The 26,987-nt window shown below is 46.9% G+C and overlaps 3 protein-coding genes across 4 annotated transcripts in view; 2 read left to right on the forward strand and 1 right to left on the reverse strand.

Moving 5' to 3' along the window:
- Nucleotides 1–616: 616 nt before the first annotated feature.
- Nucleotides 617–5,649, reverse strand: SOX1 (SRY-box transcription factor 1). The gene has a single exon (XM_039384642.1). The coding sequence runs from the start codon at nt 2,001–2,003 to the stop codon at nt 879–881; it is 1,125 nt and encodes a 374-aa protein (XP_039240576.1). The 5' UTR covers nt 2,004–5,649; the 3' UTR covers nt 617–878.
- LOC120323919 (translation initiation factor IF-2-like) lies at nt 4,974–7,699 on the forward strand. Its single transcript, XM_039384806.1, has 2 exons — nt 4,974–5,518; nt 6,387–7,699. Exons 1-2 carry the CDS (start codon nt 4,974–4,976, stop codon nt 6,988–6,990), a joined length of 1,149 nt encoding a protein of 382 aa, XP_039240740.1. The 3' UTR covers nt 6,991–7,699.
- A 1,529-nt stretch (nt 7,700–9,228) lies between these two features.
- LOC120323895 overlaps nt 9,229–26,987 on the forward strand; it is a 41,387-nt gene continuing 23,628 nt past the window's right edge. The window contains exons 1-2 of one of the 2 annotated variants that reach the window (XR_005564809.1): nt 9,229–9,422; nt 16,107–24,105. Coding sequence is in view for 1 of the 2 variants with exons in the window: in XM_039384646.1 (XP_039240580.1) it covers nt 9,267–9,390; nt 16,107–16,289 (307 nt within the window). In the remaining variant the exon portion in view is untranslated. Of the gene's footprint in view, nt 9,423–16,106; nt 24,106–26,987 lie in introns of those variants that run through there. The other variant, XM_039384646.1, reaches the window with a different exon arrangement.

The raw sequence follows: 26,987 nt of genomic DNA on the forward strand, positions 1-26,987 counted from the left end.
CAAACAAAAATATCCAGATACAATAAAATTTTACAAACCTCAGGGAAAAAAATGTAGCTTCTAAAAGAAAAACAAAAGTTTTATAAATAAACAAACAAGTAACAAAAAAACCCCAACCCAACAAAACCGCGAGAATATCTACAAAAAACTTTTTAATTATTCTTTTGGATTTGCTTTAGTACATGAGTAATAAATGAGAACTGTTTCCTCATCAACTTCGAGTTAATTAGTCAATAAAAAGCCTTCGCAAGAAGCGATCCGTGACTGAAATCGTAGCAGTTCCACGCGGTATAAAAGTTGGCATCGCCTACAACTTTTTGTTGGTATTTTTTTGTCTTTTCACCATCGTTTCCCCCCCTTTCTCCTTTTTTCCTCCCTTATTTTCTCTTTCTCTTCTTTTGCAAATAAACGCACTATGCCTCTTGGGTGAATGATAAATACTGTACAAAAAGTCTCGATAAAACACGGAAGTTCAGTTTAAAACTAGTTTCATAAACTAGTCCTTCTAAAAAAAAAAAAGGTAAGTAAAGCAACCGTTACCTTTTTTCTCTCTCGTCATTATTATTATTATTTATTATTATTATTACAAGAACATCAAAACATTTCTGTACAAAAAGGAAGGAAGAAAGAAAAAAAAAAGAGAGGCGGGGAAGGGCGGGAGGGAAGGGGCGCGAGAGGCAAAAATAAGAGGGGGAACCTGGGAGCGGGGCAGGAGAGGCGCGGGGCCGGGACGCGGGAGGGCGGCCGGGGCTGAGCGTGCGGTGGCAGCGGCGGGGCGCGCAGTCCAGCGGAACGGCCCGGGGCCGCGGCCGGGGCCCGAAAGCCGAGCCGGTGCTCGCACCCGAGCCTGCCTCCGCCGCTCCGGTGCCGGCGGGGGTTCAGATATGCGTCAAGGGGACGGTGCCGTTCACCCCCGTGCTGGCGCTCTGGTAGTGCTGGGGCAGGGAGTGGAGCCGGCTCTGGGCGGCAGCTGCCGCCGGATCACCACCTTCCCCGGCCGGTAAGTACATGCTGATCATCTCCCGCAGGTCCCCGGGGCACGGGGCCCGCGAGTGCGAAGTGACGGGCGGGCTCACGCTGGGCTCCGACTTTACCAGCGAGCCCAGGGCGCCCAGCGCCCCCGAGGAGGCGGCCGCCGCCGCCGCCGCCGCCGCCGCTGCCGCCGCCGAGTTCTGGTGGGGCTGGGAGCCGTAGGGCAGGGCGCCGTAGCCCGAGGGCGAGGCGCTCATGTAGCCCTGCGAGTTGGAGATGGGGCTGTACTGCAGGGCGCCCATGTCGTAGCGGTGCATGGGCTGCGGGTTGTGCGGGTGGTGCGGGTGATGGGGGTGCGGGTGGTGCGGGTGCCCCCCGCTGCCCGGGTGCTGGCTGTAGGCGAGCTGCGCCTCCTGCATCATCGCCGCCGCCGCCGCCGCCGCCGCCACCGAGCCCGGGTAGGCGCCGTTCGCCCAGCCGTTCATGTGCGCGTAGCCGCCGCTGGCCGTGCCGCCGGGGCTCTCCAGCCGCTGCCCAACACCGCCCGGGCTGACGCCGACGCCCATGCCCACGCCGACACCGGCCGGGCCTCCCGCGGCCGAGCCGGCGCTCAGCAGCCCCCCGGCCAGCGAGTACTTGTCCTTCTTGAGCAGGGTCTTGGTCTTCCGCCGGGGCCGGTATTTATAATCCGGGTGCTCCTTCATGTGCAGCGCCCGCAACCGCTTCGCCTCGTCGATGAACGGTCTCTTCTCGGCCTCCGACATGACTTTCCACTCGGCCCCCAAGCGCTTGCTGATCTCCGAGTTGTGCATTTTGGGGTTCTCCTGGGCCATCTTCCGCCGCTGGCCCCGCGACCACACCATGAAGGCGTTCATGGGTCTCTTGACCCGGTCCTGGTTCGCTTTGTTCCCCCCGCCGCCGCCGCCGCCGCCTCCTCCGCCGCCTCCCGCTCCGGTCTGCCCCGAGAGGTTCGTGGGGGCCTGGGCTCCGCCGGGGGAGTGCAAGTCCGTCTCCATCATCATGCTGTACATTCAAGTAGCTTTTTTATTTTCCACCGGCGCCAGACGTGAAAAATGAATCAAACATAGAGGAGCCCGGGCGGACGGGGAGCGAGCGAGGTGAAACCCGTTCGTATCTAGGTAGCTACCGCCGTGGAAAAAAAAAGAAAGGAAAAAAAAAAAAGAGGAGAAGAAAACCGCGAGGAGGGCGATCGGCGACCCCACCGGCGAAAAACTTTCTCCCTTTTGCAAACCACTTTCGGGGCTCGGCGGCGACGGGAGTTCGAGCTGCTCAAACAGGTGCACGGCAAACTTGCTCCTTCACTTGGCGCGGCGGGAGGAGTGTGCGGAGCCGTCGGCGGTGTCCTCCGCTCGCCGGCGCTCCCCGGCAGACGCGCGCACACCCCTCCGCTCCCTCTCTTATCCTTAACGGAGCTATTTTTTTTTTGTTCTTTGCTGCTAACTTGGAGAGAGAGAGGGAGGGAGGGGAGAGAGCGTGTGTGACTTGCATCCGCTGATCGCAGGTGAACGGAGCAGAAGAGAGGAGAACCCACCGCCACGCGAAAGGAGGCGAAAAAAAAAAAAGTATTTAAACGTTAACTGAAAAAAAAAAAAAGCGGGAGGAGGATCAGGGGAGGGAGGGGGTGGGGGGAAGAAGCCCAACCAAAACACGCGCCGAGCCCGGCGGCCGGGGCGCGGCGGCACAGTAATTTGCTGGCGGTGGTCTCCCTCCCGCGGCCCGGGCGGGACGGGCCGGGAAGGGGCCGGGACGGGGCCGGGACGGGGCCGGGAAAGGAGGAGAAGGAGGAGGAGCCGCCGGGCGCGCGGGCGAACGGCGCCGCAGCCATACGGCGCGCGCCGAGCCCGCCTTAAATCGCCTGCCGGCGGCCAATGGGGGTGCGCCGCCGGGCCGTGATTTGCATATGGCGCGCGCCGGGCGGTGACGTGCGGCGGGGCGCGCCGCGCGCGGGGGGGCGCGCGGGCGGAGGGGGCGCCCCCGAGGCGGGGACACAACGCACCCCATCCCGCCATCCCGGCCAACCCGCCCGCCCCACGGGCAGCGCCCCGGGCAGGCCCGGCCCCGCGCTTAGGCGACCGTCGAGCGGTATTTAGGGGGGCTGAGGTGCCCCAGGCTGTCCGCCCCGCCACAGAACCGGTGCGAGCGGCGCCTAAGACTGCCTTTTCCTCGGGACTTGGTCCGTTCTGGAGATTTCTCCAGTGCCCCCTCAGACGTCTCTCCCAGGTGTTAAAACTGCTCCCAGGCACGAGGCAGAGTTAAAACTAGGCCCGGGCACGAGGCAGAGACTGGACGCAGTCATTATTCACTTAGTCCTAGGGGATTTAAAATCACCTGCGACTAAAGAAGATACATGAAAAAATATGTTATATTGATGTAGAGTAAGTACAGGTGTATGACTTTTTTTTCCCCCTTGAAAATATTAAAAGACTACCTTTGTGCCTTGGCTGTCCTGTGAGATTTTAGTTATTTTACAGAGGGGAGAAAATGGTCCACGTGGAAATTAATGCTGCAATCTTTAATTGCAGCCATAGGAATGGCAAGTCTGTCGCACAAGTGCCCACGCAGATATAAACTGCTGCCCCCATCATCTTTTGTCAGGTGGAGAAAGGGACACATGCATCCCTGTTCTTTTCATGGTCTGTGAGTGTAAATTCTCCTGACCCTAGTGGCCATTCAAGGCTGGAATCATGCCGCAGCTTCCCCAGCTACTGCTATTACCACCAGAAGTTTTCTGCAGTGAGAATACACGCCATACACAAAGCACCACCCTTAGGCGCTGGGCTATGATTAGACTTTTTTTTTCCCATTTCCAATGACTTGTTGTGAAATAGTGATCTCATCATGATAATCTGGGTTTTCTGGCAAGACGAAAGCACCTCTCAATTGCTGCTGTCCAAAGGCTTGGCCTGCTTCTGGGCCTTTTGAGCTCAGCCTGAGTGATGATGTTAGCTCAGATGGGCATGCTTTTGGGAGGATCCTGTTCCCTTCTAGTCAACCTTAGGGATTCAAAGAGGGGACAGGAGGTAGTGCAGGATTGGACACATGTTTCTCCAGCTGATATTTTCTCAAGTTGCCACATCTGCTGTGGCAAAACAAGCGAGGCTGCTGTGATTGCTAAATTATGTATTTAAAAAATAATTGGTTGAGGTAGGAGGGGAGGGGGAAGGGAGAGAACGCTTCTGCAGAAAGGCACGTTTCCACTTGGATGGCCAAATGAAGATATTAGGAGTAAAACCTGCGAGATAAATGACATGGCTCGCACATTATCCATCCACTCAAGGCCTTAGTGGTATTTCTTCCTGAAATTTGATATTAAGGTACCTAAAGGCCTCCTGATAAATAAATGGGTCGAATCTCTGTAGGCCAACCTTTTCCAGAGGAGTTCTTTGCATCCTGCCAGCCAGAAGTCCCCATGGGAACATATGCTTATCCCTAGGAACTGGTGAAACACACCAGCTTCCCTCTCCCTCACATGCAGGTAAAAGGTGGAGGAGGCTGACCCTGTCTTCCCTTCTCTGGTGTGAGGGCAATCGCTCATCTGGAAGCCCCTGAGGCTGCCCCCCTCCTGGGACTTTTGTCCGTCTGGGGTTTCCCTCTCTTTCCTTCCGCCCCCGGCAGATAAACACAGAGCGCCCCTTCCCTCTCCTAAAAGCAGCCAAACTACCACGAACGCGGTCTTTTTGGGGGTGAAATGCAGACAGGGAGCGAGGAGCAAGGATATGCTGCTGCCGTGAGCCCTCTTGCCTCTGGCCCAGGCGCACCCAGTTCTCCGGCGGCTGGAGGATGTGTATCGACGGAACAGGGGGTAGAGGGGGGTGGGAGAGGAGACATAAAAACCAGCTCGGGAAGGCAGACAGGGGCTTTTCTTCCGTGGTAAAGGTAGCGCGGATCCCTGTTCGCGGGACAAGGAACGAGGTCAAGCGCTTTTGCGAGTGTCATTTGACAGGGGAGAAAAGCCAAAAGAGGTCTACGGGGCTAGGGTAATGCAGCTGGGGGCTGTGCCCGGAGATGGGAGGTACTTGGGCTTTCCCCAAGAGGAAAGTGGGTTGCCAAGAACCAGGGGTCGGGTGGTGAAAGGAATAGGTGGAGGCGGCCCCGAGAAGCGATGTGTGCTGGGTGAACGCTGCAGAGGAGCCAAAGGGAAAGTCCTGTTCCCAGTGCGGGAAGAACTAAAAGTCAGCTCGCAGCCCTGGCCACCGCCCGAGCCCGCGGAGTGGACAGGTGCCGGAAGGGCCCGCTCTCGGGCCGGCCGCACTGACGAGTGCCTCCCTCGGCCTCCGCTACCCCCCACCTCTGCGCTGTGCGGCGGGACGCGCCTCCCCCCGCTCCCGGCTGCGGCAGGAGGGCCGCCCCCTCGGGGCGGGGGTCGCCCGCCGCGGGCCCGGCCGACGCTGTGCCCTCTGTGCCGCCGCGGACGAGGAGGGGGCCAAGGGGCGGCGGGGCCGAGCCGGGCGCCCCGGAGCAGGCGGCGATCGCCGTCTACTGGCTGCCGCCGTGCCTCCCGCGCCCTCGCCCCAGATCGGGACCGGTGAGCGCCAGTCCGCGTCGGGGCGATGCTATGGGGAGATTATTAAGAGTGATGCTGGCTGATCCCGCGCCAGCCCTGCGTGAAACGCAGGGTGGGGAGGTGGGGGGATCGCTTGCAGCTCCTCTGGCACTTCACTGCAAAAGCCGCTGGCCCGCACGAAATGCGAAGCGCTCCCTCGCTCCCGGGCTGCCGTTACCCGGGCCAAGGCGAGCAACCATAAGGGAGCAGAAAGGGTAGGCAAGGGGGAGAGAGGAAGCCCTTTCCTGCCTCGGAGGAGACTTGTGGACGACCTGCTACCCAGTCGAGGTGGGATGGTGGAAAAAGGGCACCTGAATAAAGTCTCACTTTCTTTTCCAGTGTTAACTGTTCCGTGCGATCCTACAACCCCAGTCCCAAATCAGCTACGGGCTCTCTCTGTGTTTTGTTGTCTTTTCCCAGCTTGCTGGGTAAAAGCGTATGGAGAATCTCTGGAGCTTTCGAGTAGGGGCTCACCCTGTGAACGGTACTCACACATATAATTCAAATTTCACAGCTGACCTGCTCTGAAAACCTCAATCAGCTTCTAATTGAAGGGAAAACAAAATATTGCTTCCCTACAGCAGAGCTAACGATTTAATCATTATATCAGACATTATAGCTTTTAATTAGGCTAATGCTGATACTGTATGGAAAGAGATAATTCAACACAGTTCTTGATGAATTCTGTAATTGGGTTAACGGTGGAGCAGTTGGGGGAAGAGACGTCAATATTCAAGCTGCGTCTATAGCCACCAGGTTTATGAATGAAAGGGAAGGGGGGGAAAAGAAAAGGGAGGGGAAGAAAAGGGCTAAAATTCCCTGACGATAAATGTCTCCCCCCTTCGCCCAGGAGAGCCGTGCCAACCAACTGGAAGCGTGACGAGGGTAAGGGCTGTCCTGCCACCGCCTCGGCGCGCCCCGCTCCCGGCCGCCGGTCCCAGACAGCCCGGACTGTCGCGACACCAGCGCAACCCGAGTGGCGGCCCCGCTGCGGAACCACACTGCGGCTCCCCGGGGAGGCTCTGGGGGACGTCGGCTTGGCTCCCAGGCCGCTTTCCCTGTACCTGCACCCCAGCCGAAGGGTCGTCTACGGTCGCGCTGGGAGCATGAGGGGAGGGGGCAACCTGGGCCACCAGCACAGAAACCGCCCTGCGGGATGCCCTGGGGTAAAGTCGGGAGGCATGGTGGGGGAAACTGAGTATGGTACAGGACGGGGCCGAAAGGTTTCTGAAGTCGTTATGAGAGCAGGCAGTTGCCCTCCGCGCCCAGGGCCGGCGAGGCTCGGCTGCCCGGAGCCGCCCGCCCTGCGGGGCGCGGGTGCTGGGGACGGGGCGCGACACGGAGCACAGGGGTGTACTCAGGGCCAGCCTGTTCCGGGCAAAATCAAAGCGTCCGGAGGGCAGACGGCTGTTCCGTGTAGGTGCTTCCATTTATTTGTTTATTGTGCCAGATAGAAGGGGGCTGGAGCCGTTTTTCTAAAAGAATTCTGCATCGCCACTCCCTCCCCAATGTCGATAAATTGTCCCTTTCCGAAGAGTTTATCTATCCAAGCCTTTCTGTTTTCGCTCCTTTCTAGTTTCTAGTTCTAATTTCTACTGGCTTTGAAAATGAGCTTTATATTTTCTCTGCGCCTAAAAGTAGTATCGATCTCCCCACACGTTTGATCTCCGCAGTAGCCGGCGGCCGACAGCAGGTCCCGGTGGGCAGGTGGGCCGGGAGTGTCATCTCCCAGTTCAGTTCCCGGGACCGACACTGCAGAGGGAACGCCGAGGCACACCTCGGTGGGAGGGCGGGACGGTCAGTCGGCGCCTCAGCAGAGGTTTGCTTCCCCTCTCGTCTCCCCGAGAGGACATACTGCGTTGCCCCCTCGCATTGGAACGGCCCCGATCCTTCGCCCGATGGGAGTTCCGAGTCGGCAGAAAAAGCAGAATCGTGACTTTACGAAATTTTGCCAGCAGGAGCATTTTCTAAAAATGTTTGTTTATGCTACGCATTAGCTCGACTTCCAGCACAATATTGTTCCGAAAGAGGAATATCCTGTATTGTGATCTATCCTTGTCTTATTTTGTCAGTAATTACAGTAAAATTAAATGGGTCATTGATAACACTCCAATGACACAACTCCCTGTAATTAACAAGCTGAATACACCTTTTTTACATTACACAAAAGTTGTAATTTTCAAGTCTGTTCAGATTTTTTTTTTTTAATTATTATTACTAAGGCACATGCCAGGAATATGTGCTGATCAGATGGTACAGCATCTCGCGGGAGAAGAGGGTTTGCACTATCCTATTTCCTAGGGTTTGGGGCTTCTACCTAAGTGGATGGCCACACCTTTAACTTTTTACAATCGAGTTATCGATTGGCCCTCTAGACAAAAAAAAAAAAAAAAAAAAAAAAAAAAAAAAAAAAATATCCAAAACGAACCCCAAGAAAACCTACCAAACATTTTATTTTCCAACAAAAAGAAAATATTTTAAAAGTATAGTTTTGCAACTGTGAACTTTTAAAGGAAAAGGAAGAACTATGGGGATGGAGAGTCTGTCGGACTAGCATGACACGGGAAGTTAGTACGAAGTTAATCTTTAAAATTGTGCTGCTGAAATGTCAGTCACGCAAAAAGAGCTTCACAAGCCCAGGTGCGGCATCCCATTTCCAGAAGGGCAAACTGTCTGGTTATGTCTGTGGCACGTCGCTCAGAACACCGTAAAGGTAATATTTCTGGTTTGCATCCTCGTCAGTTATACCCCAATTGCAAAGGCATCATTTAGGGCAAGTCGGAATGAATTTGCATAAAAAATAAACGAGAGGGGGGAAAAAAGAAATAATGTAGAAGCTTATTTCTTGCAGGCCATCCTGTTATTGCAAATTAGATTAGCTACATAGGCTTCAATATAAACATGACACGAGGTTCACAGGAGAGTGAAAGTATCATCCACTCCAATCTCTCCTTTCATTGAAACATCCCCCACAAATTACATCTTCTCATTTAATATACTTTTTCATGAGATTAAAACATCACTTTGACACGATTTCAAACCTTTTCGGTCGCTCATCCAGTGCTTACTTCAGAAAACAGCAAACAAGGGGAAAACTAGAAACATCTAAATAATCCAGACCGCTGGTCTGGAAATTAAAGGTACCCAGAGGAAATACATGATCCTCTTGCTCCATCCAGTGCAGCATTCTGGCTATGGGAAGGCGGATAATGAACCCTTGAGACACGAGGCGAAAAAACCGGTTTCCTTCCCACCAACGGGATATCCCGATTACTTGGCCGCAGCCGTGTTTATTTGCCTTTGGAAAAGCGGTGTTTGTCGCAGATCTGTTTTTCAGCAGATCGCTGACTGATACTTCACATTCCCGTTACACGGATTCCCTGGCTGTCAACGTAAGGCGGGATAGCAAAAAGGCTACTGACACCTTTAGCAAATACATAATTTACATCAAAGACTGGCAAACCTGAAAAAGGTGCTGGGGCTGGGGGTGGGGGAGGGAGGGCACGTTGTTCATAGATTGTCCTGTTTTAGGAATAACAGCGCTTGCAACTATCTAAGGCTACAGTTTATCTGCACCCACAGCCTGAACCAGCCCGCAGCTGGTGCAGGGAGGCAGCCCCCGCCCCCGGCCGGACCCCTCCTCCCCGAGGGGCATATCCCTTTCCCGAGGTGGATGTGTCAATTTTTGCCACAGGGGCTGCGCAACCGGGCGGCCCACGGCGGGCAGGGGATGGCGGCAGCCCCCTGGGCCCGCAGCAGCCACTCTGCCCCTCCGCGGAGTCGGGACCAGGAGCGGCGGGCGGAGACGGGGCGCGCTGAGACGCTGGTGCAGCCCGGCTTGGTGGGAAGAAACGGTAGTTCGTCATCTTACTCCCTGCTTGATACTGTACGTCTGGGAACAATTTGCAACCACCCTTCCTAACCCCGTCCCGTCATCTATCCATCCCTTCATCTATTCATCCCTCCATCCATCCCTCCATCCATCCATCCATCTACCCTCCCCCCTTAACAAAGAGGCTTTCAAACCATAACCTTTTATGGCAGCCCGCGGGAATCAATGCGATAAAACGGGGTTTTAATGGGTTAATTGACTGGAGCCGCTATCATGTTTAAACACCTGTTTCTGAAAAGAGATTCAGCCAAAACCAGTCCCCTCCCTGATCGATAGATGTACAACCTTGCTCCGTTGCCTGTTGATCGACCCCAAATACCATCGTCGAATATGAGAGGAAAAATCCATGTCACCGTTTTAATATCTCGATACTTTATGGCAATAGTCAGAAGCTCTACAGGCACTTTGGAGTCGGGGAGAGAGGGTGGGACCCTGGGTCGGACCAACCCAGGTAGCCCTAAACCCCTAGTGTTTTTTTCGCCGGGACTCGACTTCGAGAGGCTGGGCACAACCTCCCTGTCGAGAGGTCCCGGCAGCTGTCACCTTCACAGAGAACCGGATCCGGGGATCCCCGTTCCCTGGGAAGACGGAGCCGGGCTCATTCCGGCCGCATTAGCAGTGCTGGGAGCCCATACGAATGCTCGTTCCGAGGGGCAGAGATTAAGCAAGCATTAGTTGTAATAGCTGAGGGCTGCTATGCCTATTGATTTCCCATTTTTTGGCAGTATTAATACAGCCAAGCCCACCGGTCAGTCACAGCGAAATTGATTCTTTGCCCAAGACACCTTTCACTAAATGGCACCCGCGCACCGACATGTTAATTTTTGAACGTGTAACCGGAGCGGGCGCTGCGCACTCGGGAGGTAGCGCCGTCGCCCCCGGCGCCCTCCCCGCCCCAACCCGCCCGCAGTCCCCGGCCCCGGCCCCGGTTGCCGCTTCCCTCCCCCGCCTCAAAACCCATGAGTCGTCTTCCCCAGAAGGCGGAGGGGGGCAGCCCAAAACACTGTCGCCCGCACTTCCCCCCTCCCCCCCAAATCCGTGTCATAGCCGATAACCCAGTGACTGCAATCGGCTCTTCCCTCCTTGCAGCAAAAGTAACTTGGAAGCCCTCCCTTCGCCGGCTTTCCCTCCTCCGTTCCCAAGACAGGGTGAAGACCCCCTCAAAAGTTAGAGGCACACTTACAGTTGCTCTTCCAGCTCCAGCCTCCTCCCAACATATCATCTGAAGGGGCAGCCTTATTATTATTACTTCCCTCCCCCCCCCTCTAGCCTAGCTCACACCTTCATCCGACCGTGCCCGCAGGTGCAGGGCAGCGCGACATGGAGTCGGCGGTCTCCTCCTCGCCCCTCGCCCAGCCGCAGCTCCCAGGCGGCTGTGCCCGAGCCACGAGTGCCCGGCGACACACGCACACTCACCATTCGCGCTCTCTCGCTCACTCGCTCTCTCTCTCTCCCCCTCACACACACACGCGCAACACACACACACACACCGCACTGGAGAGGGGGAGAGAGGGAGAGTGGGAGAGAGAGAAGAAAATGAAATTTATTATTGATAGAAAAGATTTTAAAGACAATTTCGAGTTATTGTTTCGGTCTGGAGAGAAAAGGGAAAAAAAAGAAACGGGAAAAAAAAGAGAGGGGCTTTTCTCCCCACCCCAACATAATGAAATGCCTTTTGTGTGGCACCGAACAATACCAAACAAGTATTCTAATAAATAGCCACTTTTTTGTTCCGTCGCGGCAGTGAATAGAATTGAGCAGTTGGTTTGAGAGCAGCTGGAGCGCCGCGCCGAGCGGGGAGGTGGAGCTCGGAGCCTTCCTCCTCTTTCTCTTCCCCTTTACCTCTCTCACACGCACTTTCTCCTCTAAGCTTGCATTTCTGCCTTCCAGCTCCTGCTGGGCCACTCTTCCCTGCCCCTTTCTCCGGTGGAGATGCCTCCTGGAAGGGAAGAGCCACCCCTGGGTGCTGCTTCCCGCACCTGTGCCACGCCGCGGGGCTCCCCGCGCTTCCGCCCGTCCCTCCCCACGTTCGCCTCGGTCGCCCCGAGCCCCCGCTCCTGCTCTCCCCGCTGTGTCCTGACGGTCCCCGGCCGCCCAGGGACCCCTTTCCCGCGCCCCCCCCGCCGTACTCTGCCTCCGGCAGCTCGGGACGGCGGAGGCTCCGAGCCTGGCCAGACCCTCCTTTGTTGACAATAAACTTGGATTTCACAGGGAGGCTCAGAGCCCCTCTCCGCCCCTCTCGCTCCCCCTCTCCCGGCCTTCCCTCGCTTTCCCCGAGCTGGAACCGGGCTTTGTCAGCCTCCCCCTCTCCGCTCGGGATCGCTGCGGAGGGTCCGCACCTCCTCCACCCTGTACCACTCACTGAGATCACCTCCCCTTTCCTAGACAGCGCCGTTAGTTTTTTTCTGCATGTTTTTTCCCTCCCCGAAATACTCTTCCAGTCCCTTTCTGCCAACGTGACAACCGTTCTAGGAAAGCAAGTCGATAGATGTTATTAAAATGGACAAAATCAGCTAAAGATTTTCAGGTAAAGCTGAGAGTGCCCCGCTTTCCGTTCTGCTTCGGCTGTGCGGGTGTGTACCTGTTCGTCTGTGCCAGGGGTGTGCAGTGAGGAGGGAGGGCAGAGGGGGACACAGGATATGGTTTTCCTCGCCAGTGGAGCCGGCTATAGCGTCCAGGCGGGTCATGGCTGCCTGTACCCTGATGAGGGACCAGCCGCGCCAGGGCTGGGAATGAACACCGGGGGCAGCCGCCTTCCTGTGGCCGGACTGTCTTCTTCTCTTACTGGGGAGGGATCTAGTCCTCATTTAAAAAATAAATTAATAAATACATCCTCCTACCCCCACCGTTTTCTCCCATTTTCTTGCCATTCAGAGCTCTTCTTGTCTCGCAAAAGCTGCGGGAAGCACCCGAGGTTCAAATACACCCCAACAATTTCTGCAAAGACTCCTTAGCATGCAGGGATTACCTCGTCAGCTATTTCGAGTTGCTCAGTCACATACAATCATTAGATATGTTGGAATAAAAAGCAGATTGCTTTAAAGTTAAACCATCGTTGCCCTTTACAGACTCGTATTGGCGCCTGAAGGGGGAACAAGGGAACGGACGGGCATATATATTAACGACCTAAATTAAATGTTACATCCTCATCCGTGGGAATAGAAGTGGGAGAGACCTCGGCCAAGGTGCAGCGCTCGCTCTCCATTAGCGCTTTCCCTTGCACGTCCTTCCAGAGCTGCCCAGAGGGATCCCTGAAGGTGGGGGCAGAAAGCGGGGGGGGGAGGGAGGGGGCCCGCGGGGGTGCAGGGATGCCTTCGGTGTTCCCTCCCCAGAGCTCGTCCCTTTCCCCGGGGGAGTCTCGCTGTGCTCCACGCCCGGGTGCGTACCTCTGCCTGCACGGAAAATTCCTCTCCCTTCTTTTTCCCCCCCTCCCTCCCCTCTCTTTTAAGTGGATTTTTGCTCTCACTTCAATAACACATCGGCTCTAATTAGCTGCAATATTAAGAAACGCTGCTAAATGACAGTTTTATCGGGTTTGTGCAGATAGGAGGAACGCGGGGACCCAGCGAAATACCCACCCAATGCGTTCGGCGCTGGATCCCCGCCAGCAACCGCTGCTCGCTCTTTTTATATGGAAAAATGGCAACATTTTGGAAAGCAGCTTTAAAACTTTGACTTATATTTTACATGCTAAATAACGGGGAGAATGGCGACAGCGTTACAGAAAGCTTCAACCCTGCAAATATTTGAATGGGGCTTTTTTGTAAAGTAGAGCAGCTGTCAGTCAGCTGGCTTTGACAGCCTGCCACAATTTTGTCATTTAATAGTGGGTGTTAGGCTAAGTGCAAAACACTCTGGCAAACAGATGTCAAACCTACATCTCATATAAATGGGGGTTGTAAAATTGAGTTTTAACCCACATATAGGGTTTTAAAAAGCGGTGCCAGTGTGTAAACTGTATACAAAATAGAGATACTGACAATCTCCCGTGTGGGTTTGTTATTTAAAGTAGGCTTATTTAGAAATCTGACCTCCAAATTATGCTAAATCTTCCTACATTTCAAACAGTGGAATATGAGAACAGTGCTTGGGAAAGTCGAAATTAAGGACAAATATGATGGCTTGTTGAAAGGGGCTGATTGCCATGTGTACTGAGAAACCAAGGCACATTCAACTCACCATCGCTCTTCCAAGTCCGAAGAGAAGGAAGGAAGGAAGGAAGGAAGGGGGAAAGGAGGGAAGGAAAGGGGGAAGAAGGGAAGGAAGGAGGGAAGGAAAAGAAGGGTTTGGCAGGTTCCGAGGTTCAGGGACTGTCTTTTAAAGCGGGACCCGAGGGATTTGATTTAGGCGGCAGGGGAAGGAAAGATCACAGACGCAGCGAGTACAACCACAGACTCCGTAGGATGAACGAGGGACCGTGCAAGGAGGTGGCCAGACCTGCTGAAAAGAATGGCAGGCACCCGTCTAGAACATGGCAAAAGAGATTTTGAGCGGTAGCGGGAAGAAATATTACTCAGTGTTAATTTCTTCGGAAGTTACTATTTGAAACACGAACTGCTTTTTCTTTTGAACTCACATTTCCAAGACTCATATTTTCACCGAGATGTGGTTTCCCCCTGTACTTCGAGGGACCTCCCTGACAAATTTCCTTTGAACATTTAAAAAACCGTCATAAATATTTACACCAAAAATTGTTCGTTGCCTCAGCTGGTTAGAATGAAGCAAGAAGAGAAAATGATTCAGTAATGATATTATATGGATTATATAAAATTCCCTAGAATAAGTCTGCACCCATATTATCATTTTCGAAGCTAGACATGTAGCTTCCTACACAAGTCAATATGAGGGGATTAAATGAAACATTTAATCGAAAAGAATTGTTGATATTAATAATTAACCATAGTTTAAATACACGCTCAGCTGATTTCCTTGTCGAGTACTCAGTTGCAATATTTGAACGGTCCTAGCTGATGTTAAATGAGTAGAGGAATGTACACGGGATGATTATTGATCACACGCAGTTACTGCTGTCTACTTTAAATCCCATTTGATCCGAACTCTCTCCACGTTCATCTCAAATTCCCCAAAGCTCTGCTGCTTGTTTACAGCGTTTCCTCTTCTCAGGTTTTTGTTTGTTGTTTTGCGGGGGCTGTAGACACTTACTTTTGCAGAACTACAATGAATGCCTGAGACTGGCTAATTCTGCCCCAGGTATTCAAAAGCACAAGGGGAGATGTGGATGCCCGCAGCCCCGTGCCCGACGGGAGGTCACCCCGCTCTGTGGGCAGCGGGCAGCGGCCCTTGGCCGCCACTCCGAGGTTGCAGATCTCACCCCTGGGCTCTCGGAAAGGGGCTCGGAGCCTCCCGCATCCCTTACCAGGAGTCTTGGGCCAGTACTGCAGACACTCTCCTTTCGGGTCTGACCTGAAAGTTGTCGCTTCAGAAATTCCAGATTTAAAAAAAATATATTAAAAAAAGCCTAGCGCTTCGCCTGGAGTGCTCCAGGCTGAGGGTACTGAGGACTCTTCGGGTCCCAAGCACCAGCCCCGAGGTAAGGTCTTTTCCATGCCTTGACAAGGCCAACTACAGTCTAGCATCGGTTAATATCGTCGAAGAAGAAATCAGGTTTTAGTTTGGAATAATTGCCTCCAACTTGTTTTAAGTCAATTGTAGCTGGAACTGTGATGGACAGTGAGGCTGGCTCTGTGGCCAGTCCCTGGCTCTAGAGAGGAGCCGTGGTCTGTCTTTATTCAATTCCCTCACACAGAAGAATTCCTGTATGCAGCCCATTTGCCTGCAAAGAAAGGCTATGGTAGAACACGACCCTTATTTTCAAACAACTGACTGACCAACAAATCTGCAAAAAATATTTATCAATATCTTTGATAGATACTAAAAATCTCCTCTTGCCACCTAAAAATGAACATTTTGTTACCTCTAATGTATTTGCTTTTTTAACAATATACTTGTACAATTGTTGCTTTCCATCACAGACACAGCCGCCCCCTTTTCAGCATTATGCAATGAAACAGTTCCAGACCTCAGAATTCAGAATATAATTGACACAGCAAAATATTTTTTTCCTCAAACATAGCAGTTTGATCAAGTCTTGAAATAAAGTCCAGTGACAACCTGCCTGTTCTACAATTGTTCTGAAATACAGATCTGCACCCTCTCCAACTGCAGTGTCATAAGAAATCCAAGCACTCAACTTGTATTTATTCCCGTACTTGAAACGTTAATATTAGCATGTTTTCAAGGATGAAATATCATAGCACAAATTCAAATGGTAGCGCTGGGAAATGACTAAAATAACATGGGAAATGTAAACAAAGATGATTATGATTTTAGCATTTAAGGATTAAATGGTGTTTGTGCTGTACATAGGAAAACCAAAGTTTGCCAAAATTTTGTCTTCCTTGACAAAATGAGTGTGGTGGAATTATGCCTAATCCATACTAGAGTGAAATCAGAGGGAAGCTACAAGTCCTGTAACATAAAGATTGCAAGCTATAAAAATCAAAATCTAATTGCATTGCTGTATAGAACTCATTTTTTACAATGTTTGTGTTGATTCTCTCATTTCATTTTAGAGCAGCAGATAGCAATGGAATTGCTTCCTTAGTGTTTTGTAGTTTTGGTTTTAACTTTTTTTTTTGGTGCTTTTTTTTTTTTAAGGTCTTAGACCCTTTCAACAGGGTCTGAAGTCTGAACCACACCATTCAAGAGCAGAATATACATTCCAAGACCGAAGTGCGAAACAGTTTTTCAAATGGCTTGTGAATAGAAAGTATGGGGTGCAGCTCAGGTTATCCCACTGTGATGTGATCCAGTCCTTCGAGGAAATCATCGAAGTTGAAGGTAGTGCTGTAAAATGGAGCATGGCATAGCATCAGGTATTAAAGAGACTGAGGCAAACTAACCCTTCTCAATGTAGAATGAAACATTTAGAGACTGTCATCACTGTCATGAGCCCACCAGAACATGTTATGGCTTTAAGAAATCAGTTTCTTTCTGAGTATCTAAGCAAATGTATTAAAGATCAAATTTTTACTGTGAGGGCAAAAATGTTTGCACATATTTTATATACACTTATAATATATTTGTATTTCCTGGGGGAGGTGATAGTACCTTTTCCATTTGATGCCCTAGCAGTATATGCAAGTTCCAGTGCTGGAGAAGTGCCTTCTCAAGTCATTGGGATGAGGCATAGCGTGCTGATACAGTGACTGCTATGAAACTATTCAAACCTCTTCCAGTGAAGATGATTCACTTCTGTGATTTTACCAGGACTGTCACTAGTTCACCCAAGGGCTGAATTGCTTTTCTGTTACATTAGGTCCAGCTGTGCTGTCAATTTGTCGCCTTAAGCTTCAGCCAAGGGTCCTGATGTCCTAATTGTTGCCATTGTAGAAATCCTGGGGTTTTGGCTGGGATGGACATCCTTTGTGAGAAAACCAGGAGGAAGGAGAGAGGATGGTTTTCCCCAAAGCCCTCTCCTCATAGGCACTATAGCCATGGGCCAGTCTAAAGTGGGAGCCATGGACTCAGTCCCCGCTGCAGATCCCAAAAGTTGTTCACATGCATTGAAACAGTTCAATCAACTGGCTGTTAATAACAATTAAAAAACAGCCTTGAGTCCTTGGTAAGTCCTTTATATTTCAACATTTGTAGGGATCCAGAATATTTAGACACAAAATTCTCACTGAACATAAACTCTGCATATAAATCCTGGACTTAAATCTCCTTGAGCTGGAGATGTGAGATATCAGGCTTAATCTCCACGAGCCTTCACTGAACCATAAATATACTGACTACCATAGCACACGGGAACATCACAGAAGAATTGACTACAAATTTGCTAATACTTTTAAAGAGAGATAAAGAGGTAACAAATGTGCTAATGATTATCATTACTGTTTACCACCATGACACTCACTGGCTGGGAAGGCAGGAAATAATGTTCAGAATATCTGAGGAATATTGCCTTGTTTGAAAATATCTCTGCTACTAATGTGATGACTGTCTATGGAGTTGTGGTTGCTGGGAATTCACACACTGATTTCATGGAGAGATAAAAGAGTGGAGTTTATATGGAATAAACCCCTTTTGAATAAAACAATCTGCATAAATGCTTTAAGAAAGCCTATAATTATGATAAAAATGTTGCTCAAAGTTAAAATTATGAAGCAATCAAAATTTATAAACAGTCTCTCATCGACTTTTAATCATACTTTCTCATATACAAACTGTAGAAAACATATAGTAGCAATATATAACAATATGCATTTTATTTTTGGTAATTTAGGGTGCTATGTCATGCTCTTTAATCAGACAAAGCTTGGCTTGTCAAGATCTGTCGTATTATCCTTAAATGTCAAAAAACACATTTAGGCCTCCAAGTTATATATACACTTAGCTGAGGTTTTATCCTGCTGGCAACCTCTGGAGAGGTGGTGTGCCCTCTCTGGGCTAGATCCGAAGCTTTCTTCTGTCATATTCCCACCAAGATCCTCTGGCTAGGGCCTCTACTCTGACTGCCTGCTCTGAAGGTGCTCACTCAGTCTAACACAGGATCCTACTCACACCTCCCCTGAAATTCTCTTGTAGACATTGCTCTTCATTTGTGATTCACTAAGGAGAATGCTTAAATTATATGCATCATGTAGAACTTGGATGGCAAGAGATATTCAAAACAAGGAATATTTGTAATGGGAACCTTGCCAACTTGAATGGTAGCCTACCATGTCTATAAGCTCCATTGTTTCCTTTGAGCTGAACTAGCTGAACACATTCAGGATGCATCCTGATAGTAACATGCCTCTCTTGGCAAGTAGTAAAATTCACTGGTACTGTGTCCTTAAAAATGTTATCACAGATAGGTCAAATTAATGAAGTATTTGCTTCAAACAATACATATTTTTTTAATGCAGTATTACTAGATTCTTTTCTGGAACAGAATAGCATGCAGAGTATTCCATCTGAACTCCTTATGAAAATGAGATCTTCTATTGAACTGACTGGCACAGCTCTTATAGATAGATTGAAGGATGGAGAAGCACCATGCATGCAGCTTGACGTACATTCTCAGATAGCATTTGACTATCAAGCAGTGGCATTCTTGGACGTGCTTGTTATGCTCCTGCCCATGCCCCAAATCCAAGCATGGTGCAACTTCCCTTTTCAGCCGAAAAAAGAGGACCATTCTAATTTTAGGACTTTGTGGTTTTGTGAGAGAAAGGCGAATTTTATTTTTTCTTCTTTTTACAGCCCAATTTTCTGACTCTTGGCCCTATTAGGGGTTTGCCTGCTGAAGGATGGGTAGAAGTTATTTTCTGTGATTAATACAACATTTCACTTAAAAGACTTCTTTGCTATGAAATCTCTATATTTAGCAGTCTATAATCATTAAATGTAAACATCAAGCTTCGCTTTGTGTCTGTATGTGGCCTAAAAATGTGGTTCTGTTTCTAGCTGAGAGAGATGAATGTCATGAGTGCTCTGTGTAGGATGGAGAACACAAATACCACAACAAAACCTAAACAAACCTAAAGCATGAAACAAAACATTTTGTACACGTACATTAAAATTATATTGAAAATTGGGAGCACGAACTACCAAACTAGGCTTCTTTCTGCAACAAACTGCAACGTCTGTTAAAAAAAATTTAAAGCATAATTGCAAATTGAAATTTCCTCCCTATTCTTCGACATTTGCGTTTTTCTCTTAACATCTCCCACATGTTAATGCAGCAGCTTCCTAACCCTCTTGTTATGTATCACATTCAAATGTAACAGTTTAGCAAATTCTCCAATTGTGTTGGTGTTCCCTTTCAGACATGGAAAGCAATTTGATGTGTCCTTTTAATGAGCCATTTTCATGCAAGGAGGAAAACAGTGGTTGGGGAAGTTACTAAAGCTTTCTGCTCATTGATTTTAAGACTCTCTATTGAATCTATGTTGCTTAAAACCCAGATTGTTTTGTTAGAAGAGTTATTCAAACCATATTTTCTTCTAACTCCTAAGTTTGAAGAAATCTAGATTCCTTTTACTCCTTTCCAGGGGCTGCAGATTTGTCACTGAATTGACTCTACCACAGAACTGTGAAGTGAAATCCAAGACTTAATTTAAAAAGTTTTTAGCTCTTGGGTTGCTAATGGTGACTGTCAAAATGTTAGAAGGATGCAAAACCATTTGTGGATGGTAGTGCAGGGGAAGTGCAGAGGGAAGTCTAATAGGAGCAGGAGTTCTCTTCATCTGTAGCAGGCACGGATTATAAATCATAATGGTGACAATATAAATGCCATTTTTTAAGCTGTGCTCCTGTGCTGATCATTTCAGTGATATTTCTAATGAACACAAACCTATTTATCTTGGTTGAATGCTGAAGTGGACAGAGGGTAGCATGCTCAAGAAGAAAACATTGCAATGGATGGTTTCTTTAGAGAAACAAGAAACTTGGGACCCAGCAAATGACTGTGAGAAGAACAGATGTGCCAGACCCCCTACACTAGTCACTGAAGCAAACACAGCGGTCATAATCCTACTTATGGTCACATGTCTTCTTGTACTAGGGTTCCTTCAGGGTTTCACTTAACTGAGAAGACTCTGAGAGATGGCACATACTGAGCTTTCAAGCACTGACCAATAGTGACCAAACTTTTGGCTACAGGGAGCCACATGAGCTGTGTCACACTGTAGAATGTAGGTGTGCTTTCCTAGCCCTTTGCTCTGGAGAGACAACTCAGACAATGGCCTAGCTCCATGATGGACATAGATTGAAGTACACACCATCTCATCCCTGTGTTCAGGTTTTTTTTTTTTTTTTTTGGTGCACTGGAAAAGAGCTGTGGCATGTATGCCAGTGAGTCCCCTCATCTAAAATGTTGAGATATATGGCTGTTGGGCATGCTGGTGAGCATATGCACCCTACAAAAAAGAATACAGCTGCAATCATCTAAGGAGGTTGGAGAATGTACAACAAAAAAGCATAAAGGAAGGTGGTCCCTGTAGCATGTTGCAGACACGAACATTCCCACATGTGCATGACATTTATCAGGGGCTGTGGGTAGTGCATGTGTGCAAGGCATAAACTTTTGGTCATGTTGTCGGGGCAGCAGGGATGTGTACTGGGACACTGGGTAAAGAAGTTACAGGATACAAACTGCCAGAACAACTCATCCAGATTCCAGTTCCCTCACAGCAAGCTGGTGGTCACAGGGAATAGGCTACAGGATTGAATGAATGTTTTTCCGGACTGAATCTTACTTGCTGAATACATGTGAAGCACATTGGTACAACTCATGACTACAATTCAGTCTTGCAAAAGTAAATTTTGTTGGAATAAGGGACCATTAGAAAGCAAATTCTATAGGACTCATGTGAGTCCATTTAAAAGCAAAATTGTAGCTCAAATAAGTTTTTTTTTTTTTTTTTTTTTTAAATTAAATAATGGTTTTCTAAAAGCAAGGACTGACCACAATGTAGTTAAAGTGTAGGTGAAATTGTTAGCTGAAGCTACTGGTGGACAGAATTTAGAAAGTACAGGCTCTATAAATTATATTCAGTATGTTTTCCAAACTACATAAGTAAAATGCCAATTATTTATTAAAAATCCTACTTCAGTACAAAAGTTTAAAGTTTCTTTTTGGGCACAATGACATTGGCTGTACTTAGAGTCTGTATATTAGAATGACATAGGTCATTGGGAAATCATAAAAGTCTTACCAAAGAGTGAAACCACTGCATACATGCTGAACTACGTAACCCCACCACGAATTGTCTAAACAAAATAATTTGATACTGGCTGTTTTCCACACTTTAATTAGCAAGCACAGATGGCTGTTGCATAATCCTATTTAATGTCTGTGCTGGATACCTCCCGAATAGCTCAATGATTAAGTTCATACCTTAGTTTGGCTAAATGCATTAGCTGAAAGAAAACTGCTCACACTAAGATTCACTTTCCGACATAAATTTAATGCAGGCATGTTTCCTTCCACTGGTTTAACAGAGAAAAAGCTCTATTAACCTATAGTATGTTGGTTGCAAAGATGCCCCGAGGTATTTTGTATAAATGTATATTGATGTCTTACGCGAATTTTTCTTCCCCAGCAGAGTTTCTTTGCAACAGAGATCACAGTGCCCCCATTAGATAATCACCACCCTCAATGACATCCAGGCTAATCATGCAATTGATCACAGTAAATCAAAGATTTGGGAATTCTCCGAACAGCTGTCTGCAGCTAACCCTATCTGTGCAATGGGCTGCCTTGGCCACATTTCCCCTGGAGGCAGATTTATGAGAGGGTAAGGGAGGGCAGATGTTGAGTCTGCAGCCCACCTGTCTGCAGTGCTGGGCCCCAAGGTATAGTGATGGCTGTAGTACCACTCCTGCTCCCCACCACTGCTGCTGCTGCCTTGGACTGCTATTTGCCACAAAGCAACAAGATCTCCAGTCCTGTTAATTATGGTGGCTAACAAGACACTTGCATACCTGTATGCAACATGAATCATACTAATTCAACTCTCATCATTTAAGATTTTTGGAGTTACAAACAGTGTCAGTTCTACCCTGCTTTACCACATTAGGAAATATATTTTAAGATGCTTAACCGTTTTTTCATGTGAGAAAAGCAAATTCTTAGTTGCTCAACAGGTGCATAAGCAGTTATTGGTAGAGGAGTTACGTGCATTTACTTAGACAAATAAAAATTTACATTAAAATAACTTTCAAGTATTTCAAAATGTAGAAATGAACATGATAAAAAAATTCTAAGTGATTACACAAGATTTTAATAATTTTACTATCTCAGCTCAGTTGGTCTCTCTAAAAAAACCCCTAAAACTACCATAAAGAAAAGTAATTATGTTTTATCTTATCTCTCCCAGAATATATTTTATTACAAAAGTCTAGAACATCTGTTGTGTAGCATTCTGTGCATTTTAATAACATATTTTAAAAATTTTTAAAGGGAGGATACATATTTCTGTTTTTCAAAATATTTATTGGATGACAGAATGTACAGATATCAGTGAGATGTGTACATATGATTTTTAAAGAAAATGGCAGTGGACAGCTTGTGGTGGGTTTGTCTTAAAATCACAGTAGTTCTTTCTGTGTCTGGCATAAAGTTACAACTCACGGCCCAAAGTTACAACTCACTTCCTAAAGTTACACACTGGTTCTGTTCAAGAACATGGGACAATATTCTATCTCTTGTCAGTGGTGGAAGAACAGATACATAATTTCACGCTTGATTTTTTTATAAGGAAGTTAGTTTTGAGAATGCACTATGACTTAGTAATAAAAGGAAGCATCGACATAGTTTTGTATCAACATTGACATTGTTTGCTGAACCAAGACCACAAACAAACTCATCTCAACTGTACTGTTGTTAATCTGTAAATTAAGGGAAACCTATTTCTTCCTGAAGGACAGAAATTATAACTTCTACAGAGGTGATCAATGTACCTGAACTTCCAACAAGACCAAGAGGTATTCTTCATGTCCTCAAGATATTACCTCTGCATTAAATACCACCTCGGGCTGTACTGAAATGCTGCTGCCAGTGTAATTAAGTCTGGCTTTTGTCCCCAAGGCAGAGAGAAACACAACTTAAGCCCAAATAAATGGTTGTGGATAGGACCTGAGATGGATATCTCAAAAGAAAAGATATTTCCCAAATCCTAAAATGGCTTTTATGGTCCTGATTGATCAGTCTTCTCTTCCACAGAGCTCCCGCTGGATGCAAAAGAGAGTTCAATGGGAGAAAACAATGGCTTGAGTGGATGACATGGAGTATACTAGAATACATCTAGAATTAAGTTAATGTTCTCTTCAGGAGAAGGTGAAAACCAGATACAGTAATACACTACTGGTCCACAAGAAGCTTTTTTAGACATTTTTTCTTTGGTTGGGTTTTTTAAATGCATTTCTGTTTGGGTGCTTTCTTTCAGGCAAACTCAATGCAGAAATTTATAAAGATCCCACTTATTCCATCTATGTCCAACAAATACCAGAAAAAAATACAAAAGCATGCAAGGATGTTAGATTAATTATGGGGAACACTGTGCTTGTTAATGATTTTCATTATATTTATTTAGAGTAAAGACACCAAAGAAATGAGAAGGATCTTTGTATTATATTCTTCTGAAGCCCTGTGATAACAAAAAGTTTGAGATTCTTTTGAATCACAATAATTCCTTTGAAATAGGCAGAAGTGGCTAATGTGGGATTCCTGATATTCAGCAATGAGAAAGGAATCTTACTCAAAATATGGTAATTCTTCCATCTCTACTTCTTCCATCTCTCTGTACACTCCCAAAGACAGTTTATGTGGTAAGCTCTGCAAATCAAAGTAAAACCAGGTATTTCCTAAAGACATGGTAGTACCTGGAGAATCTTTAGGAACGCAAGAGACCCTTACACTGAATGTCTTTTTTTTCTGCTGGCCTGGCTTGGTAATAAAAGTTGAAAAGTTATCTTATGAAAATCAATGGCATATCTTAGAGAACACAGAAAGCAGAAGCACAGTTCAAGTAATGAATGGAATAACTTCAATTATATTTGGTTTGGGTGTATGGACTGAGTTAACTGCACTTACAGAAATGTGTTTTCAAGTTAATTATCTAATGTAATTTTAATTTAAATATATTAAAGGGACTTTTTTTTCTCATTCTTGGTCTACTGTGAAGTCATTCAAGTGTATAAGTGATTGAACTCTTGCATAAAAGTGTTGACATTAAAATAGAGTGTAATAAAGAGAACAGGGTAATTGCTAGAAGGTCAATGAAGAGAAAAGGAAACAACTGTGCTCAATTTAACAGTAGCACGGCAGGCAACATTGGGAAGTGAAATAGCTGCCAAAGAATGGACATCTGGGTGACCTGCATTGAAGAAAATGAAAAATGACATACTATTTTCTTATTTTCAGACAATTGGTATTGCAGATGGTTCTGTGATTGAAAATACACTGAGGCAAGCTGAGTGGGATGTACCTTGACAACAGTCTGTGTTCTCAAACTCTCTTTCTGAACTGGTCATCTGGACCTGTAAAGCCAGTGGAAACAAACGGTATGATTGGTTTCTTCCTAAAGTACATGTCAAAAATGTATTTCTCTAGAACTACAGGTATTTTTTTTCACTGGATATGAAGATACCTGGAGATGACAAGTTCAGATGTGGGCATCTAAAACTAGTGATGGAAACCCTATTAAAGTCATCTCTGGTGTTGGAAAACCATCAGCAGTGTAGGTGGAACAAGGGAAGACCAGGGAGTAACAGCCTTGGACATCCACTAACTGCTGCTACATCAGACCTTTGGTGAGGAACTTCAAGACTGTCCAGTGACACTACATAAACTTAGCAACTGTGTCAGTCCCTGGGTTTACAGAACATATACAGACTATATACTGTGGTTCCAAAGTCAGAAAGAGGACTCTTGTTTCATGATCCTGTTTCTAGATCAAACTTGCTATATGAAGTATGAAATCGGTGGTTTACACCAAAGTAGTCTTGGAAGGAGAAATCGTCAGGTTGCAATATATGCTCTTACACTGTTTAGTGATGCATGAAGCAACTAGAGTAGGACCACGAAGCTGTAGTCCTAAGAAGCCTTAGATTTTCTTTTATTGTTAAGTCAAAAATATACACCAAGATGAAGCCATTGTCTGTAGCTAGGGCTGATGATAGGCTTCCTTAAAGAGAAATCTACTTCACAGACTCCCAAACACCTTCAGTTGCTTTCAAGTTAGGCTTTATAGGTGGTTATTTAGAAATGCATATGTCCTGCTGGTTTTATTGTACTTCTTTTGATCTGGGGAATGCACTGTAATACTGTGCTTTGTAATCTGCGTTATTACCAAAATATTCTTCCCCTGCAATTTTCAACTATTTGGATATTTGAAACATTAATATTTTGAACTCGTAATTTTATCCTGGGCACCAGCCTGTTTTTCTGGGCTATGGCTATCAGCAAACAGGTAGCTGAAAGTGCAAGTGTTCAGATATATATTCACGCAATTATTCTGAGATCATAAAATTGAAAAAGGTTCTTTTGCAAGTACAAAATAGAAGGTTAGGCCTCTCTTCAGCTGAACAGCATATCTTATCCTCCTCCCTTCAGTATCTCTCTCCCCATCAAAACACCAACATGCGCAGGTGATGTTTAGGTTACATATTATTTTCCAACCTGGCTGATTCTATAATTCTATGATTCTTTGCTTCTACTTGAGTACATAGAATAGGTTCGGTTTTGGCATATGGATCATCTCTCTTACGGTATCATAATTATGTGTCTTGGTAGAAGATATCTAAGAGACTTGTGAAGATTGCAGCCCAGCTTTTGATTATTTTTACATATAGCTCATTTATTGTCTAGCTCAGCTAATTTGGTATTTTTATCATATACTGATGCTGTTGCATGATCTAATGTCAAGGAATGGTTATAATGCTGTTGCAAATTTAACCATGTTGGGAAAATACTGATCTATTGATACAGGCACCGAAATTCTTCCAACCAAGCCTAAGAAATTTGAACTACACAATTTGACATTCCCCTTGGGCCAAAGAAGCTTTAAGAAATTCTTCCGTGTAAAAATTACTGCTTTATATCTCTTCTTGATATACTGAGCTTACTGTTTAATTTGCTGGATCTTCACACTCTAGGCATTTATTCCCACATAATCTGGAAGTCTTGACTTTGTAAAAAACCCCTGAAAGGCCAGCAAGGGTTCTCCATAATGCACTGCTTGCAAAACCAAGGCTCTAGATTTGCTGATCCTAAAGATCCCTTTTTTCCCATGGTGAAAATGGACCATAGGCATACACAAGAAACAAACTCATTTGACTGGACAGGTAGAAGAAAGCAAGTCCTCTTCTGTCTTAAAGAGGACTTTCCAAGAAAGTATCTTGCTATAGATGAGTTTTTGAAATAGGGATTTAATTCATGTAGAAATATCAGTACTTCTGTGACTATGCAGGGCATGGATCTCAGTTAATGTCTAGATTTGTAGACAGAGCAGGTATCTGTGCTCTTGCGAATAGATTGATCCTAATGACAAAGAGAAAGGCAGGATTTATGCTTATATTATCAAACACTGATGCTGCAGGCTTTCAGGTAGTTTTCTCTGACAGTTTTCTACAAAGAACCGTATAAATGGAATGACAAGGACAGATGTCAAGATCCCCATTTTAGAAGTGAACATGGTAGAAAGAGAACATAACCATATTGTAAGGTATTTGGGGTTATCCTTAAAAGAGAACACCTGTATAGCAAGGGTAGATTTTTGCCTAACAGAAAGGAAACCAGATTACTGGCTTGGAAAATTAATTATTATGTGTATTTACTTATACCAGGAGTGAGAAGAAACAGGTGCTGAGAAGCACTGAGGTCCTATTAAGGCATCTGTTTGATATTCAAAGGTAACAGCACTTTTTAGAATGGGTAACACTCAAGGATGAAAGCTGTAACAGTTACAGATAGGCTAAGGAATACAAAGGTAATCCTCTAAAGTTCATACAGCAACTAAAATGCATGTGATATCGATAAGATCATAG

This window comes from Pipra filicauda, unplaced genomic scaffold (genome assembly GCF_003945595.2).
Source record: "Pipra filicauda isolate LSUMZ 115617 unplaced genomic scaffold, ASM394559v2 scaffold115_size4368891_pilon, whole genome shotgun sequence".
NCBI lineage: Eukaryota > Metazoa > Chordata > Aves > Passeriformes > Pipridae > Pipra > Pipra filicauda.